The sequence below is a fragment of the Fundulus heteroclitus genome, chromosome 11 (assembly GCF_011125445.2).
Source record: "Fundulus heteroclitus isolate FHET01 chromosome 11, MU-UCD_Fhet_4.1, whole genome shotgun sequence".
NCBI classification, from domain to species: domain Eukaryota; kingdom Metazoa; phylum Chordata; class Actinopteri; order Cyprinodontiformes; family Fundulidae; genus Fundulus; species Fundulus heteroclitus.
In genome coordinates, this window is record NC_046371.1 from 17,788,642 (window position 1) to 17,803,244 (window position 14,603).

The 14,603-nt window shown below is 41.4% G+C and overlaps 1 protein-coding gene across 4 annotated transcripts in view; it reads left to right on the plus strand.

Moving 5' to 3' along the window:
* The first annotated feature begins 374 nt into the window (after positions 1–374).
* The window catches only part of fryb (furry homolog b (Drosophila)), a 69,512-nt gene continuing 55,283 nt past the window's right edge, over positions 375–14,603 (plus strand). For 2 of the 4 annotated variants that reach the window (XM_036143000.1, XM_036142997.1), the window contains exon 1: positions 375–1,086. In XM_036143000.1, coding sequence (XP_035998893.1) covers positions 840–1,086 — 247 coding nt within the window. In that variant the 5' untranslated portion in view covers positions 375–839. Of the gene's footprint in view, positions 1,087–8,075; positions 8,201–14,603 lie in introns of those variants that run through there. The other 2 variants (XM_036142999.1, XM_036143001.1) reach the window with 2 other exon arrangements.

The window sequence follows — 14,603 nt, forward strand, 5'->3', positions numbered from 1 at the left end:
AACAGCCTCAACCAGTGAGTACAGGCACTCTGGCTGTTAACACACACCCACATGCCATGGTATGTCGAGCAGATGTATGCGTATCTGTCACGCTTTGCTCCTATAGGAGGGACACAGAATGAAAGTAGAGTCGGCGACACAGGTGTGCGAGAAATCCCCTCTTGTCAAAAAAAATAAATGAAAAATAATACGGTAAGCGGAAGGAGGTAGTTTTGAAATGAAAGAGGGGAAGAAACCTCTGTGAGAGAGGGAGAAGGGATAGAAGAACCACCCAAACTTTCTAAACCGCCCAATCAAGCTGCGCTGTTGGAACTGGATCCCTCCCATGCTCACCACCTGAGAGCAAAGAAACACAGCTGTGCCTCAGAGACTCGAAAACACTGAGGAAGAAAGGGAGAAGAACCAAAGGGCTGCAAAGGCAGTCAAACATCTTGGAAAAACAAAACCTGCTCCTCAGATAAGTGGGAGTATGAAAGCGCTTTTGGAGTCCTAAACAAGGAATATAGAAGATTGACTCTAGAGAGTGTGAATACTGAGGAGATTTTTGGATTTGTAACAAGACTGTGAGCTCACCGTCGCCGGATTGAATGAACTCTACATAAAGAGAAGATGCCATAGGAGGAAACTGGATACCAACATGCGGACAAAAAGGAAAAGAAGACAGTGAAGACAGATTCCTGAACTGCTTTACTTTTTAAAATATATCAACGTTTTGTTTTTTGGATCTAAAGTTAAACCATGTAGCATCTATTTGAAAGCTCTGAAGAGGGCATCGTTTTGAGTATTGATTCCTGGGAGCGGATTGATCTCCAGCACTTTGCGTTGCTGACGATAGAGACATGTCTGGAGAGGACGAGAGATCCACCAATGGCCTTAAGGCTGAAAGCAGTGCTTCCGATCCCAGCGATGGTAAATCTCCAAAGGAGGCTTCAGACCAGGTAGTTCTTAACCAGAACCAAAGCCAGGATGGGATTCTCCTGGATCGCTTTGCCTGTCTGTCACTGGACACATTTGACCCCAGCGCCTTCACTGGGAGATTTTCAAAGGTCCTCCAGTCTAGATCCAGAAAGAGGACAAGGATCTTTGGTAGGTGAACACATGTTGTGATGGGTTTTATTTCTGTTCACTGTCAGAATGCTGTGATGGCCTGGTGACAACCCTCATGTTTGGGTGTGCGTACTTCGTTTTCTAGGGGATATTTTTGAGTCAAGAAACCTTAGAAAGATTGGTTCAACCTACATAAAATAGTGATCCCCAACTCTCCGAGTGGAATCTGAATATGCAGGTTTTTCTCACCAAAGAATGTGAAGAAGTCACAGATCAATCGCTTGCTATTCAGACCCTCTCTGTCTTTACATGCCTCCTGTACGACATAAGCGTTAGCGCAGTTAGTTAGTTAGTCGTTGTTCTGGTTTTTTATGCTCGTAGGAGAGTGATAACCTTTTTATTTTGAGTAAACACGGATTTTATTACTTACCCAGTCCTCAGCTGTATAATGAGCATTGGTCAGTGGTCTACACCAATGGCTATCTACTACTTGTAGTGTTGATTACTTTAGCTAAGGTAAAAAAATATATATATATAATAATAATAATAATAATAATAATAATAATAATAATAATAATAATAATAATAATAATAATAATAAAAATATAGTCAACCATCTGTATAAAACTCTACAAACTGACCCTTGCATATTTACCCAGATTGTCGAACTTCGTTTGGCAGCAATGCCGCAATAACAGAGACACTCAGCCCCTGACCTCCCTGCAAAACAATGATCTGACCTAAACAAGGAGCTGCTGCTAGAAGTTTGAAACTCAACTAAACATAGCTAGTGGTGGCCTTGTGGTTAGACCAGCGCGCTTGCCTTCTGAGAAGGCTCCAAGTGCCTGGTTCGGCCCCCGCAGACTGCTGCCATAGGTCCTTGAGCAAGACCCGTAACCTCAAATTGCTCCCCAGGCGCTGTAAAACTGCCCACTGCTCCCTAAGGGTGATAAGTTAAATTCAGAGGACAAATTGTACAAATGCAATAACAAATAAATATTTCTTTAAAAAAAAAAAAGAGTTGTTTACACTGTGAAAAATATGTTTTTATGCACCAGATCCATGTTTGTTTTGATATGCAATTCCTTTAAGTATAGAATAATTAATTTGTCCTTCAGTAGTAAAATGTATTTGTATCTACAGCAAATTGACAGGCAAATAGAAGCACCCAGTGGTACATTAAAGATAAGCACTTATTCTAAAATAACATAACTACATGACGGTATCAGAGGTACACACTTCCATAAAGGATATTAACATTTATACAAAACTTGCAACCTGTTATCATCAGCACGATATGCATATCTGTGCAACCTTGTTTCTGTCCTTTTCTCATTCAAAAAGCTACGGTAGTATCCCGTTATTACTGAGTAAAAGAGTCAGAACCCGGTCAGAACCAGAAACAGATATTTCACCCATTGTTTAACCTGTTTAACCTAACTTTGTGGCTATTTCATTCTTTAACAAATAGAAATGAGTAAAATGAAGACTACCAGTGTGTATGTAAAGCTAAGTGCTCTTTTACTGTTAATTTGTAATATTAAAAGAAAAACGTTTCTAGTAAAACTTCAGCGGATGTAAATTGAAGATAATTATGTATATTGTTGTCATTTAAGCAAAAATGTGCCGGCATAATTTTCTTCTCTCGGTGGGAAAATTAGCCAGGCTTGAGAAGAAGAGTGAAAAGGAGGCATACAGTTAAAAGTAGAAGGGGAAATTTGGGCTGAAGTAATGCCTGTGGATCAGAGCACCACCTGCACAAACATTTCTTTCAGAAAGGAATTAACAGAGTCTTCCAAATAATTGAGCGAAAAGGTTAAAAAGGTCAAATTCTCAACACGCAAAAAATGCTATGAAATTGAATATTGCGGGGCTTCTCGGCTGTGGTACTTTGGACCCCCGGGGCTTTGATGTGAGGGAGGGAAGTATGCCTGGCATGAAAACTTGTCTCACTCAGACATTCTTCAGAACAGTGACCTATTGGATCAACCCAGCTGTGTCAGGGAGACGCTACTGTGTGAACCCTGAACCTCAAAGACTCATTCTGGGGTTGTGTGCAGCTGTGTACTCTTACACTGTTGTGATGTTTCAGCCAGTATTCCTGTTAACTAATAACAATCCACAGATGGATAACAGCTCAGTGCGAAATGATTGTTGTTGTGGTTAATCTATTTCTGGTTAGGTCCAAAGCTCTAGAACTTACGACTCTACTGTTTCCAGCAGGGTGATGGTTTCACTTTCTACTAACCCAGTCACATTTTGCATATCACGTGTTTCAAAGGCGTTTTTGCATGAATAATGCTACAGCAATAACCGCGTACACTTCAGACACTGTAGGACAAGTAGCGTGATCTACTAAGATGGGGAGCCGTGATTTTTCTGAGGATATGGCAAAAAAGATTCCACTTCACAACTAAGAAGCAATTTATACCACAAATAGTTTCCACTTCTATGAGAATCACCTGAATGTAAATGTTGCAGGCAGTTATGATCCAATAGGAACCTCAATTAATCTGATGCACTGCTATGCAGACACTCTGTCTGCACTGACGAAGCTTCACTCTCCACAGCATTCTGAAGGGTTGGCGTGGCTAACATAGCCAACCCAAGTGAGTTGACCTTGCCTTTTGATAAAAGCTAAGTCAAATGCCACTAGAAAGGGTTTGATGAGTGGAAGCTTGCAGATCCTTTAATTGAGGCAAGGCAGATTTAGTTATAAAGCGCTTTTCAGTAACAAGAGGATTAGCAGATTTCATCAATGTATTGGAGTGAAAGCACTGTCATATTCAGCATGGCTGGCTGACTTCCAATGTTGTGTTTGCAAATAAAAGTACATAAGTGCTGCAGGATAATTAGCTTCGGGGGAAGGTAGGCAGTCGTTTTGCTGCGTCTCTGGATGCATTTTCACAGCGGAGCAATGCATAGTGCAGCTCGATGAGGGATGTTTCTCAAGCTAATAACAGCTAGCATTAGCTTATGTTGTCTGGGAGGCTTATAGCTGCGCTGATGCACGTTCAAGAGCTTTACTGACTTTTCTATGTTGCTCTCAAACTCATTAACATCTGTTTTCAGTGTAATTTTGAAAACTTTCACTTTAACGGGCCATTGCGCTGAAATGCACTGGCGAGAGCCCTACCAGTTACTGAAAAAGTTCCTGCAGCGAAAAGAATGCACCTACAGACATACATCAAATGAGTTCTTGACATGTAAACATTCAGTATGACGGCAACTTTAAAGGATAAACAGCTTCCCAGTAATTCGTTTATGTGGCTGTAGTCCTGAAGATGTCCCACAATCTAGCAGTTTGACCTCAAAGGGAAATAATGTTTATTCGGATCCAATGGTGGTAATAAACATTATAGATTGAATGTATTCTAGTAGAGGCAAGAAACATGATTTGCTCATTTAAAGAGCCCATTGCAACAATAATAACTCCAGTTGCCCTTATTGGCTGCAGATGGGCTTCTGGCTGAAACTTGTAGATATTCATCCAGATTGAAAGGTGTAGTTAACTTTTAGCTATAACTAATCAATTTTGTTTTTATAAGAAAGCGCTACCCCCATTTCTGAGCCAAAATTAATCCTGAATGAAGGAAAATATCAGCATGTTTTTCCTTTCACCTTTCATCAATACTTGGTCTTAAGACTTATTTTTTCACATGCAGTCATTTTAAACCTGAGCACTAAACTGATGCCTTTAGAGACTAAACATGGAATGAATCAGATAACTGACCCAGTTCTTTTGGATCCTCCAAAAACAAACATTTAATACATGTTTAATTTCAAGTTGAGTGAACATGCGATACAGTTCACGCTTTGTATCTGTACACACGTGTGTGTTGGGAGGAATCACATTCCAGCAGCTGGCATGCCCAGGCCTCTGCTCAGAATGTGAGGAATCCCATGAGCTTCACAAGGGTGTGTGCATTTTTTTTTTTTGTGTTTATTATTTTCATTTCTGACCCAAAATATGGGTGTAGCTGTTTCTATCTTTGTGCAAATTTCCCCTTTTCCGATAGTTGGCTATGAATTTGAATAGATTTTCCTATCTTGGGTTGCCTTGGGTGAACTCCGGCGAGTGCTTCCCATTTGCGCTTTCCTCTGTCTGTTCAAACACTGGCCACATCTAGTACAGCAAACGATTTGCATCTTAATTTGGAGATTCCTTTTTTTCTTGCCTTCGGGATAAGAATCCAGGCTGTGACGCAGGGTTGCACGGAATAGTATTTGTCTATATGTTAATTTTACACCGAATAATGCTTTCTATCTGTTCCTCGATCTTGAGTTTGAGAAACGGGGGGAGGCAAGGTGTAATTCTTTACATAAACTCTGTGGTTAGCACTTTTGCGTCACAGCTAGAGTGGGTGAGGCCTTTTTGTGTGGAGCTTTGCAGATTCATGTCTTCTCTAATCTGACGTTCTCACATGCATGTCAGGGTAACTAGTCACTTTAAATGGCCTTAGATTTTTAGTCCCAGCGTGTGTTTTCACGGTTGCTTGTCCTATGTGTCTCCAAATTGGCTGTACCTGCCTCTTACCCATTAAATGCTGGGAAAGTACAGGCTCCCCTGTGACCCTCAACAGGATTAAGTGGGTATAAAAAACAGGTGAGTGGACAAAGAAAAGAGAGTGGACCCAGTAAATTGTATAGCTGATGTAACAGTAAGTAACACCACCATTGCCACAATATCACGATGTCATCTGCTGTTAGTGTTTCCTCCGCGACTGTCGCAGAGTAAACATAATGAGCTGAGCTAATTTAGCTTGCAGAGGTTCTCTGTCGTGGCTCTCTTCCTTTGAGATCAGGCTTTAATTGTCTCTCAATGTAAATCAGGCCATCCTGTTTCTTCCGTAACTCTCCTGTGAGCGGCAGCTTTCAACATCCTCTGTCCTATAGGCGTTCTCCTCTTCCCGCGCTCACATACCATCCGCTCTCCCTCCCTGACATTGTCCTGCGCCACTACTCCAGGTCACCCGAGGAACTACACGACGACCCTAATTATGCACCCCTAATGCATTCAGCCGGCGCATGATTGGTTAGACGTCGGGTACTGCTTGTAGAATATACGACAGGAAATTTAAAACCTTTGAGGTTATTTTGTCTGACGATGAATAATTGCGTGTTCAGTCTTTGAAGGATCTTATGGTGGCTAAGCTGCAGCTGTGGAGGGACCATTTGAAGCTGGCTAATGAAGGCATTTTGAGTTTTCAGTCTTAAAAAGTAAAAATAAAAAAGCAATAAGATCATTTCAGTTATGGGCTTAGAAAGGCTGGTGACAAGAATCGAATCTGCTTGATCAGGCCTGACTGCTGAGTGCAACAACAGCACTGGTCAGTGTAGATGGTTTTTCTGGGGGTAAGACCACTTAAAGATGTCTATTGGAGTTGTTGTGAGATGTTTAAAGCTCAGAGACTTAATAAGCTAATTAGAAGGAAACTATTTTCTAGAAGGGCACGTTGAAGGCAGTGTATTCACGCTCCGAGAGAAAGCAGCAAAGTCATTTTGAGCTTACAACCTTTAATTGTCTTAGTGAAACATGGTAGATTTGTAAATCTTATAGTTAAGATCAGTGTCCACATTCACAAGGGAATAAACAGGGAGACTACCATCTACAGATGCTTGTGCAAACTGTGCTAATTGCTCTAAAGGAAGGCAAAGATAAATGTACACTCTGTGATCTTAATGTTTTAAAATATTGGTAAAAGCCTTATTTATCAAGGTATCCGACTACTATACAAACGTGATAATCGTCCCTTTGCTCCTGATACTAATAATTAATGAACACTCATAGCATAAAGGTTAAAACATACTTTAAATGCTGTTTTTTAAATCTTCTTATATGCAAGTTCTTCAACGGAAATCAGTGTTTGAAAGTTAGTGTTACAAAAAAAAAAACAGATCTCTATTTAAGCTCTTTAAAAGAACCCAGATTTTCCATTGTTAGTCTTTTTCATTTAGTTCTGATTCTTTCGTTGACTTATTTTTGAGAAAAGCAGTGGTGGTATTCATCTGCCAACCCTTAAGCCTTCCCTATGAACTCCCACAAAAATGATCCCACTTGGAATAGCTTCATGTGACTTAAAATATTAAGCTGCTAAATTATTTTTCATATTTAATGTAGGTCTTCAAGTGAAATCAAAGCTCTCTTGAATTGTTTTAACCTACAGAGATGCTGATTATAAATCCCTCTTCAGCTAATCTTGACATGTTTACGTCTGTTTCTTTGGGCTTCATGTTTTTTGGGGGGAATGTCTGTTTTTATTTAAGATGCAAAATCATGAACAGCATTTTATAATTGTTTTGAGAGAGAGAAACCTAACATTAAAAAGCTTTACATCGTATTGTAGAAAGTGACTGTAAAACAGAAGAGAACATTCAGTAGCAGTTTGTATGTGATGTCAACCTGAGGCAGTGATAACAAAAACCCGTTGTTCCCCGCTATTGGCTGATTCAGTCTGTGAGTCACCGTTTCCCTCAGCTCTCATTGGCTTATAAGCCTCACAGCACACTTACACAGCACTATATGGCACACTGGCATAATGTTATTGTTAGGCTGTATTATCTCCAGCCCGCTTTCTCCTCTCTCCACATTGTGTATCACTCTCTAGTTTTCTCGTTCCCCTGCTTTTAATTTTTGACGTTTCCCTCCCATTTAGTGATTAATGCTCCGCGCTGACCTCTCGCTGCCTCTCTCTCTCTCTCTCACCCTCTAAGAGGATTGGCCGCTTGCATCTCCCAACATCTGTGTATCACTGTCCTGAGAGAGCAAAACAGAGAGGGGGTGGGGAGGTGTTAGCCAGCATTATAGCAACACGGAGCTCAGGCAGGGCTGACATACACTTTTTTTCCTCGCTCTCGCGCGCGCACACACTCAGAGCAGCAGACAGCCGCAACATCCGCATCGCTCACTGCCCACCTGCATCGTCCTCCCTCTCTCTCCTTGCCTCCTCACTCCGTCAGCGCTCTCCTCCTCCTCCTCCTCCTCACTCGCTCCCATCCTCCGAGCCTCATCCTGCCGTCCTGATCCCCCCCCCACCCCCGGCTGCTGTCTGTCACCGTGGCGACCTAGCCTCTGCAGCTATGGCGACCAGCCAGCAAGATTCGGGGTTCTTTGACATCAGCCTCAAGTCTCTGCTCAAGTCTTTAGGAGGCAGTGAGTACAGCTAACAGATGACAGTTGTTGTTGCCGTTGTGCCGGACAAGCGGCTGACACACAGTCAGTGGCGGACTCACGAGCTGCCAGTGGGTCCCGCTTTGTTTTTGGGCTGGCAGCTGATCTACCCTTGTCAATATTTGCCAGCGTTATGTAATAGAACCATGTTCTGACAATGCTTGCAAAAAAACGATGAGGGCTTCAGAACCGGGGGCAGTTTTCAAGTCTCTCCCGTCATACGTTCAGCCAACTAAGTGTGTCTTTTTGGCGTTGCTATAATCTTTGTTCCTGCCTGAAGGTAGCCTGGAAAAATGCGTAGCAAATTTGTATCTTAACATGCAGCATTGGTCAGTGAACCGTGGTTTTTTGCGCCGTTTGCATTCCGAGTGCGTCCTACGTCCTTTTCGGTTCCCTTGTTTTTGTTTACTAAACAGCACTGGTCTCACGCTGAGACATCCTCCATCCGTTTCTATTGGACACAGTGTTCCTCAGCCTCACAACGGCGGGTTCCCGAGTCTGAACCATCACAAGAAGCAAAAAGGCAACTCCGTCTTGTTGCCCCAGTGGGAGTCATCGCCACGCCGGCTGCAGTTTGTCATCGCTGTGACATTAGTGGTTATCTTGTTGATGTGGAGGATGCTGGGATTAACAAAGGGGACTGCGTAGTCAGGGGAAATTTGTATATTAATACTAGAATGCTGCAAGTTGTTGTTTTTTTTGGTTGGTTTTCTTTGCTGATACAATATTTATGGGGACCTATTCAAAAGTAAATACATTTTAAGAGAATGTTTTGAGAATGTAAGGCATGGCGGCCCGCCAGGTTTATAATACGGTGGGGGAAACTCTGAGTTAGGCTAGCCGTCTGAGGCTCATGTCTAACCTGGAGGTGCAACTACCAGGCTTTACCTGCTAAAAGCAATCTGTTGTATTTATTGTTTTTGTTTTATTTAGTTTTCTAGGTCTGACCAATCAATTCAAATTTTAAACTTTTTATTCTTTTCTTATAGACTATAACACATAAAGGAAATAATATACTCTTTTTTTATTAAAGGTAGCTGTTTTGCATCATACACAAAATGAAGGAAATCAAAATCATACCCATTTGATAAGAAAAAAAGTACATCAATATACATGCTGCTAGATGATGCTTTCATAGACTAATAGCGATGAGAGTTCTTAGGCTAAGATGCATTAATTATGTAGGGGTAAAAAAGTAATTTAGCATTTGACCTTCTGATTACCTGTCTTCCCTGATGATGCTGGGGAATCGGCTGGATCCCAATCTCTGACCAACTGATTTGTGCATTTTTAGTCGATATTTTTATATATCGACTAAGTTTTATATAGGTTTACTGTAGGATTTATATTGCTGTAAGGATCTCAGGGAAAAAATATAGAATGTGTTCAAATAAATCATTCAGGCTAGTGGGAGATAGCTTCATACACTAAAATAGTTAGTAGCTTTAGAAATATGACCAGATTAAGTTTTACTCTAAACTCGAGATGATGATGAAAGAACCTTGTAGGCTTAAAAGGGTGGAAGCATCGAATACGTATCGACCAAAATCAAAAAACAAATAGCTGACCTCATCAAGTTGACCTTGTCAGATCTCGTGCCACTGGGCTCATCTAAAACGTCAGCTAGCCTAAGGAGCTGAAGAAGTTCAAATTTGAAGGATACTTTTTATTGGATTTAGGTCTTTAGTTTTCATCATTGTGATATTATTATCCGCTGTGTATAAAACAAAGTAATTGTCCCTTACCAGAACAAATATACATTTCACATAGGTGTTCTACTTTTCAAATGTATTTCGGATACTTGTTTGTCTTTAAACGCCTCGTGTTTTGTGAGCATCTGTTATTTAATTGATCCTTTAGCAACACAACACAACCTGCAGGATTGCCAGACCTTGTCACTCCTAATCATGGTTTGTCAGGTTTCTTCTCCCACAGCAACCAGGTTAGGCTCTGTTGGGTCCTGTCAAGGGCACTTAGATTCTGCGTGTTATTATTCTCTATGCTGTTAGACGTGACTCATACTGTAGCTGTTACCTAGAAACTGACAGCAACATTTTGGGAGGCTTTTAAACACTCAAGTCAACATTTTATCCTTGGTTTTAACATGTAAGACATGTCTCAGAGGCCTTTACAGCATCAGCTGGGAGATGAAGTTGTATTAATTTTTCTATTCTGTTTTATACACCTAATGTTAGAAATGCATCGAGCAGACAAAAGACATCGAACAGACAAAAGAAAATTTGCTTGACCTATTAGAGAATGTACCATAACTCCACTCTACAAGGTTGGTGGAAACAAAAACAAGCTTCGGTGTGGATGCTGTTGCTGAGGGAACCTTAGCTTTGTGTCAATGTTAGATTTGAATTGTTTAAAATTACGTCAGAGAATTTTCAGTCATGTAAAAACCTACTTTTATTGAAGGAACTTTAGAAAAACATGGTGAGACGTGTCTGGGGTTCATTCAGGCTGTGAGAGGGTCAGTGAGAGCAAGACTTTCAGCAGATAACAAGAAGGCTGAATGGAGTACAGCAAAGTTGCTCTGTTGTTGTGCTAGGCATTAAAATAATTACTGGTGCCGTATGTGGCACCACCATTATTTAGGCATTTTTACAATATGGAGAAGAGTTTTGAACCAGTTCTGTAAACTTAACTTTTATGCTTCTACTGAAACATATTGTGCTGTCAAACAGTATTGCAAATGGGTTTTTACACCAACATCTTGCTTGTTAAGAAACTGTATTTTGTTCCCATGTTATCCATCCTGTCCAACGATGCTTAGTGGAATTGTGTTTTTATTTATTTTTTACATTTTTTTAATGCAAGCGTAATTTGTTATTATTATTTATGTTAATTTGTTCTTTCAGTTTGTCTTGAAACAATTATTGGATTGTCCATTTGAAACCGTATTGCAATAATCACATGGTCCACACCAGGATTCTTTGCGTAGCGGGGGATTCTCTGCACAGGGGGTGCACTGGTAATTTGTTTCACTGCTTCAGTATGTATTCACACAGCGGAGCATTGCATGGTGCAGCTCGAAGGGGGAGCCCAGACTGACAGAACTCTGTAACTGGGCTGTCCGTCAAGCTAATAACAGTGAATGTTAGCTTACGTAGTCTAGGAGGTTTACAACGTCACTGATGCAGATTCAGGAGCTTTTCTGACCTTTTGATGTTGCTGTTAAACATCCATGCCGTACTGTTAGCATGTAGCACCGTTCATTATTTAGTTTTTCTTGTCTGCCTGCCTGGAGGACTCTTCGAAACAACGCTTTTGTGTTCGTCTTGTCTGTCTTGGCTGTTCTCCACATATTAGCAGACTTTAAAGCTTCCAGTAGCAGCTCTTAATTTGGATCATGTGTGCAGCTGCAGGGAGGAGACGTGTCTGTGCACAGCTGCCCGAAGAAATGCGACAGTTCGGGCAGATGTGAGCGAATGGGTGGGTGGGAGAAACCCTGCGTAAAGGGAGCCCAAATGTCAGCCAGTGAGCTATTAATTAGGTGGTAACCGTCTAATTTAAGCTTAATTTTGACAGTTTACAGCAGTGTAACGTTGTGCTGTCAGTTGTCAAAATTATGCTCGCGAAAACCCTGAATCATCAACATCGTGCTGGACTTTAAGTTGAGATTTCAAGAAACTCAAAGAGGTCACTGTTTTCATAATGCTAGCGTTCTAACCATGCTAATCGCTAAAATTAGAACCTAAAGACAGGATAAACAGCCAACACCATAATTGTACCTTTGTTTTAACAATAAAACACAGTTTCTCAAACCTTTCTCGCTCTCTCTGTCTCGCTGTCTGCCTCTCTGTCTCTCTCTCTCTCTCTCAAAGGCCGTGCTTATGCACATCATGTAAATAATTGATAATATATTCATAACAGGAAGGCCGGAAAATATATTTTGGAAACTGTTTTTCTCATACCTCTTAGGAGTCAGCTAAAATCTGTAATTGGTGCATTAAAGATTTAATGGAGTTGTTCTTATTTTTCAATATTACCCCAAAGATCTAGCTAGTATGTGTCCAACCACACAATATGAAAAACCTTCAAACCTGGTCTGCTGTTTATCCAAATTTGTACCCTGACAATTTGAAACCGAGAAATATACAGAAACATAAATGAGTTTTCATTTAACTACATTTTTTTTTTATTTCCCTCGGTATATGTTATATTCCATATTTCATTTTGTCTTTGCTCACACTGTGTTTTAGGCGAAGCAGCAAAATGAAATTAAATATGTACTACGTCATGTACTAGAGGTTCAGTGTTTGCGTTGAATCATCTCTAAATGCTGAATCATGCAAATCCCTCCAACGAGTCCCAGGAAGCGCTCGTCTGTCTGTTAGGGACATGATTACGTTCGCCTCTAATCCCCCTCTCCTTTTCCTAACACATTCCTGTACAGCACACGCAGCTAAGTTCACATCAGCAGACACCTTGCAGCTATATCATTTAGAAGCCATTTTGGATTCATTCGCTTGGGGTCCACCTCTTATTTGCTAAATGAGATTAGCGCAAACTGCTTGGAAGTTAAGCCATGTTGCTCAGCTGTTTGACTTCTGCCAATTTCCACATCTGTGTTTATTTGCGAGTGTGCACTTGTGTATGAGTAGGGGTCAGTGGGAGTGGTGGGTATGTAAGAGAGTGGACCACCGGCCGGTCTATATATAGCGCCTCCCTCCTCCCCTTGGCTCTCTCTCAGAACAGTGTTGAAATTCCTACCCAAGTCTTCTGGTCGGACCTCCACAAGGATACGATTCTGCTTAACCGCTGCGGACAACTTAAAGACAGCCGCTTTTAAAGAAGCGCCTCATTTCTGTGCCTCGTTCCAATGGGATCCAAGGATTCAAAGGTCAAAGGAACTACTGTACAGAGAAGAGGCGGCAGGTCGGAGGCGGAGCCGAAGCTAAAGTAGGAACTGATAGTTTTGCCTGTGGACTCATAATAGCAGACAGGCATGAGGCCCTGCACGGCCTCTGATTTGCCCAAACCTTTGGAAATATTCTCAGTCCCTGTTTGTAGAGTCACGTCTCATCAAAAGAAGTTGACAGCTGCTGTTTTTTTTTTTCATTTTATTTTAAATGGATACCCTAATGCCATCTCCTCTTCTGAGGCTGCGACTGTTTAAGATTTGAGGCGTCCAACAAAACGTCCGGCGAGCTGAAGCAGTTTGGCTTTGGCTCCTCCAGTCTGGATACCTCTTGTCTTCCAGCTTCATTTGAGAATCTGGGATTTCTGTTCAAGCTTCCCAAGGATGGAGCTTCACTCTTTTAGCTTTGCTTAAACCGGGCCAAGCATCAAAGAGAGGCGTAAATATAATGTCCGCCGTTTCTGTTGTGGTAGACCGTTTGGACAGTGAAGGAAAATACCGTCTTGCAAGGAGCTAGAAAGTTATGGAAGCTGACTTTTACTTTGAGTAAAGTCCGACTGCTCCCCCTGTCCTACTGTTTTGTCCCTTTTCATACACTGTACCTGTGCCTTTCGTCGTTTACGTCATGGAAGTCCCAACCAAATGGAGCAGGGCTAGCGTCATCAGCTTCATCAAAGGCCTCGGTAAGCTTACATGGGTGTACGTTCATACGCACGTGTGTGTGCATCGTGCGAGTGGTCAGGTTTCATCCGGATGGGTGGCTGCACGAGGCCAAGAGGGCGGTGCACCAGGGGAATTAGTTCTCACCTCGCCACTGAGTCGGGTCACATGGTCATGGAAGGTCAATTAAGACCTGACATTGTTGTTACCTGACCCTGCATGTGTAGGGGGAGGCTCCAGCCTTTTTGACATATGATAAATCACCAGCAGCTATAGTCTGCAGCTCAACATGAGCATGAATCTTCCTCTCGGTGTAAAGGAATGTTAATATTCTTTCGGATGCGTCACAGGAAATACCTCTTTTTCATACTTTTTTTTTTTCCTTCCATTAGTTCGCCGTCTCTTACACATACTCGAGAGATTTCAAGTCTTCACCCTCTATATTTTGCTTTCAGTTTGTTTTCTCACACGAGTTCATGATGTCCAGGCTTAACCGTTGTGTAATCACGAGTGGAAATGAAAACATGAACTGCAGTTCAAATTAAAGTGCGTCTTTCTCCGTCCGCCTCTGTCCACCCTGGAAAGTGTTTCACTGTCAAACTTGGACAACATAGTTTATTTGCAGATAGGGCAGATTCTCACTTTTGTAGGGGTTCATACAAAGGGTATATTTAGTTTAAACAGTGTCTGCAGAAACAACATTTTATTTCTTTTGCAAAAATAGATTAAATTGGACATACTGATATTGAGACATAAACACACAGTTGCTTGTAATTATATTCATATTTCTAAAATGCCTGTCTCTAAACACAAAATTCATAGTATTTTAAAATAATTTAATGTAAAAGACCAACAGCA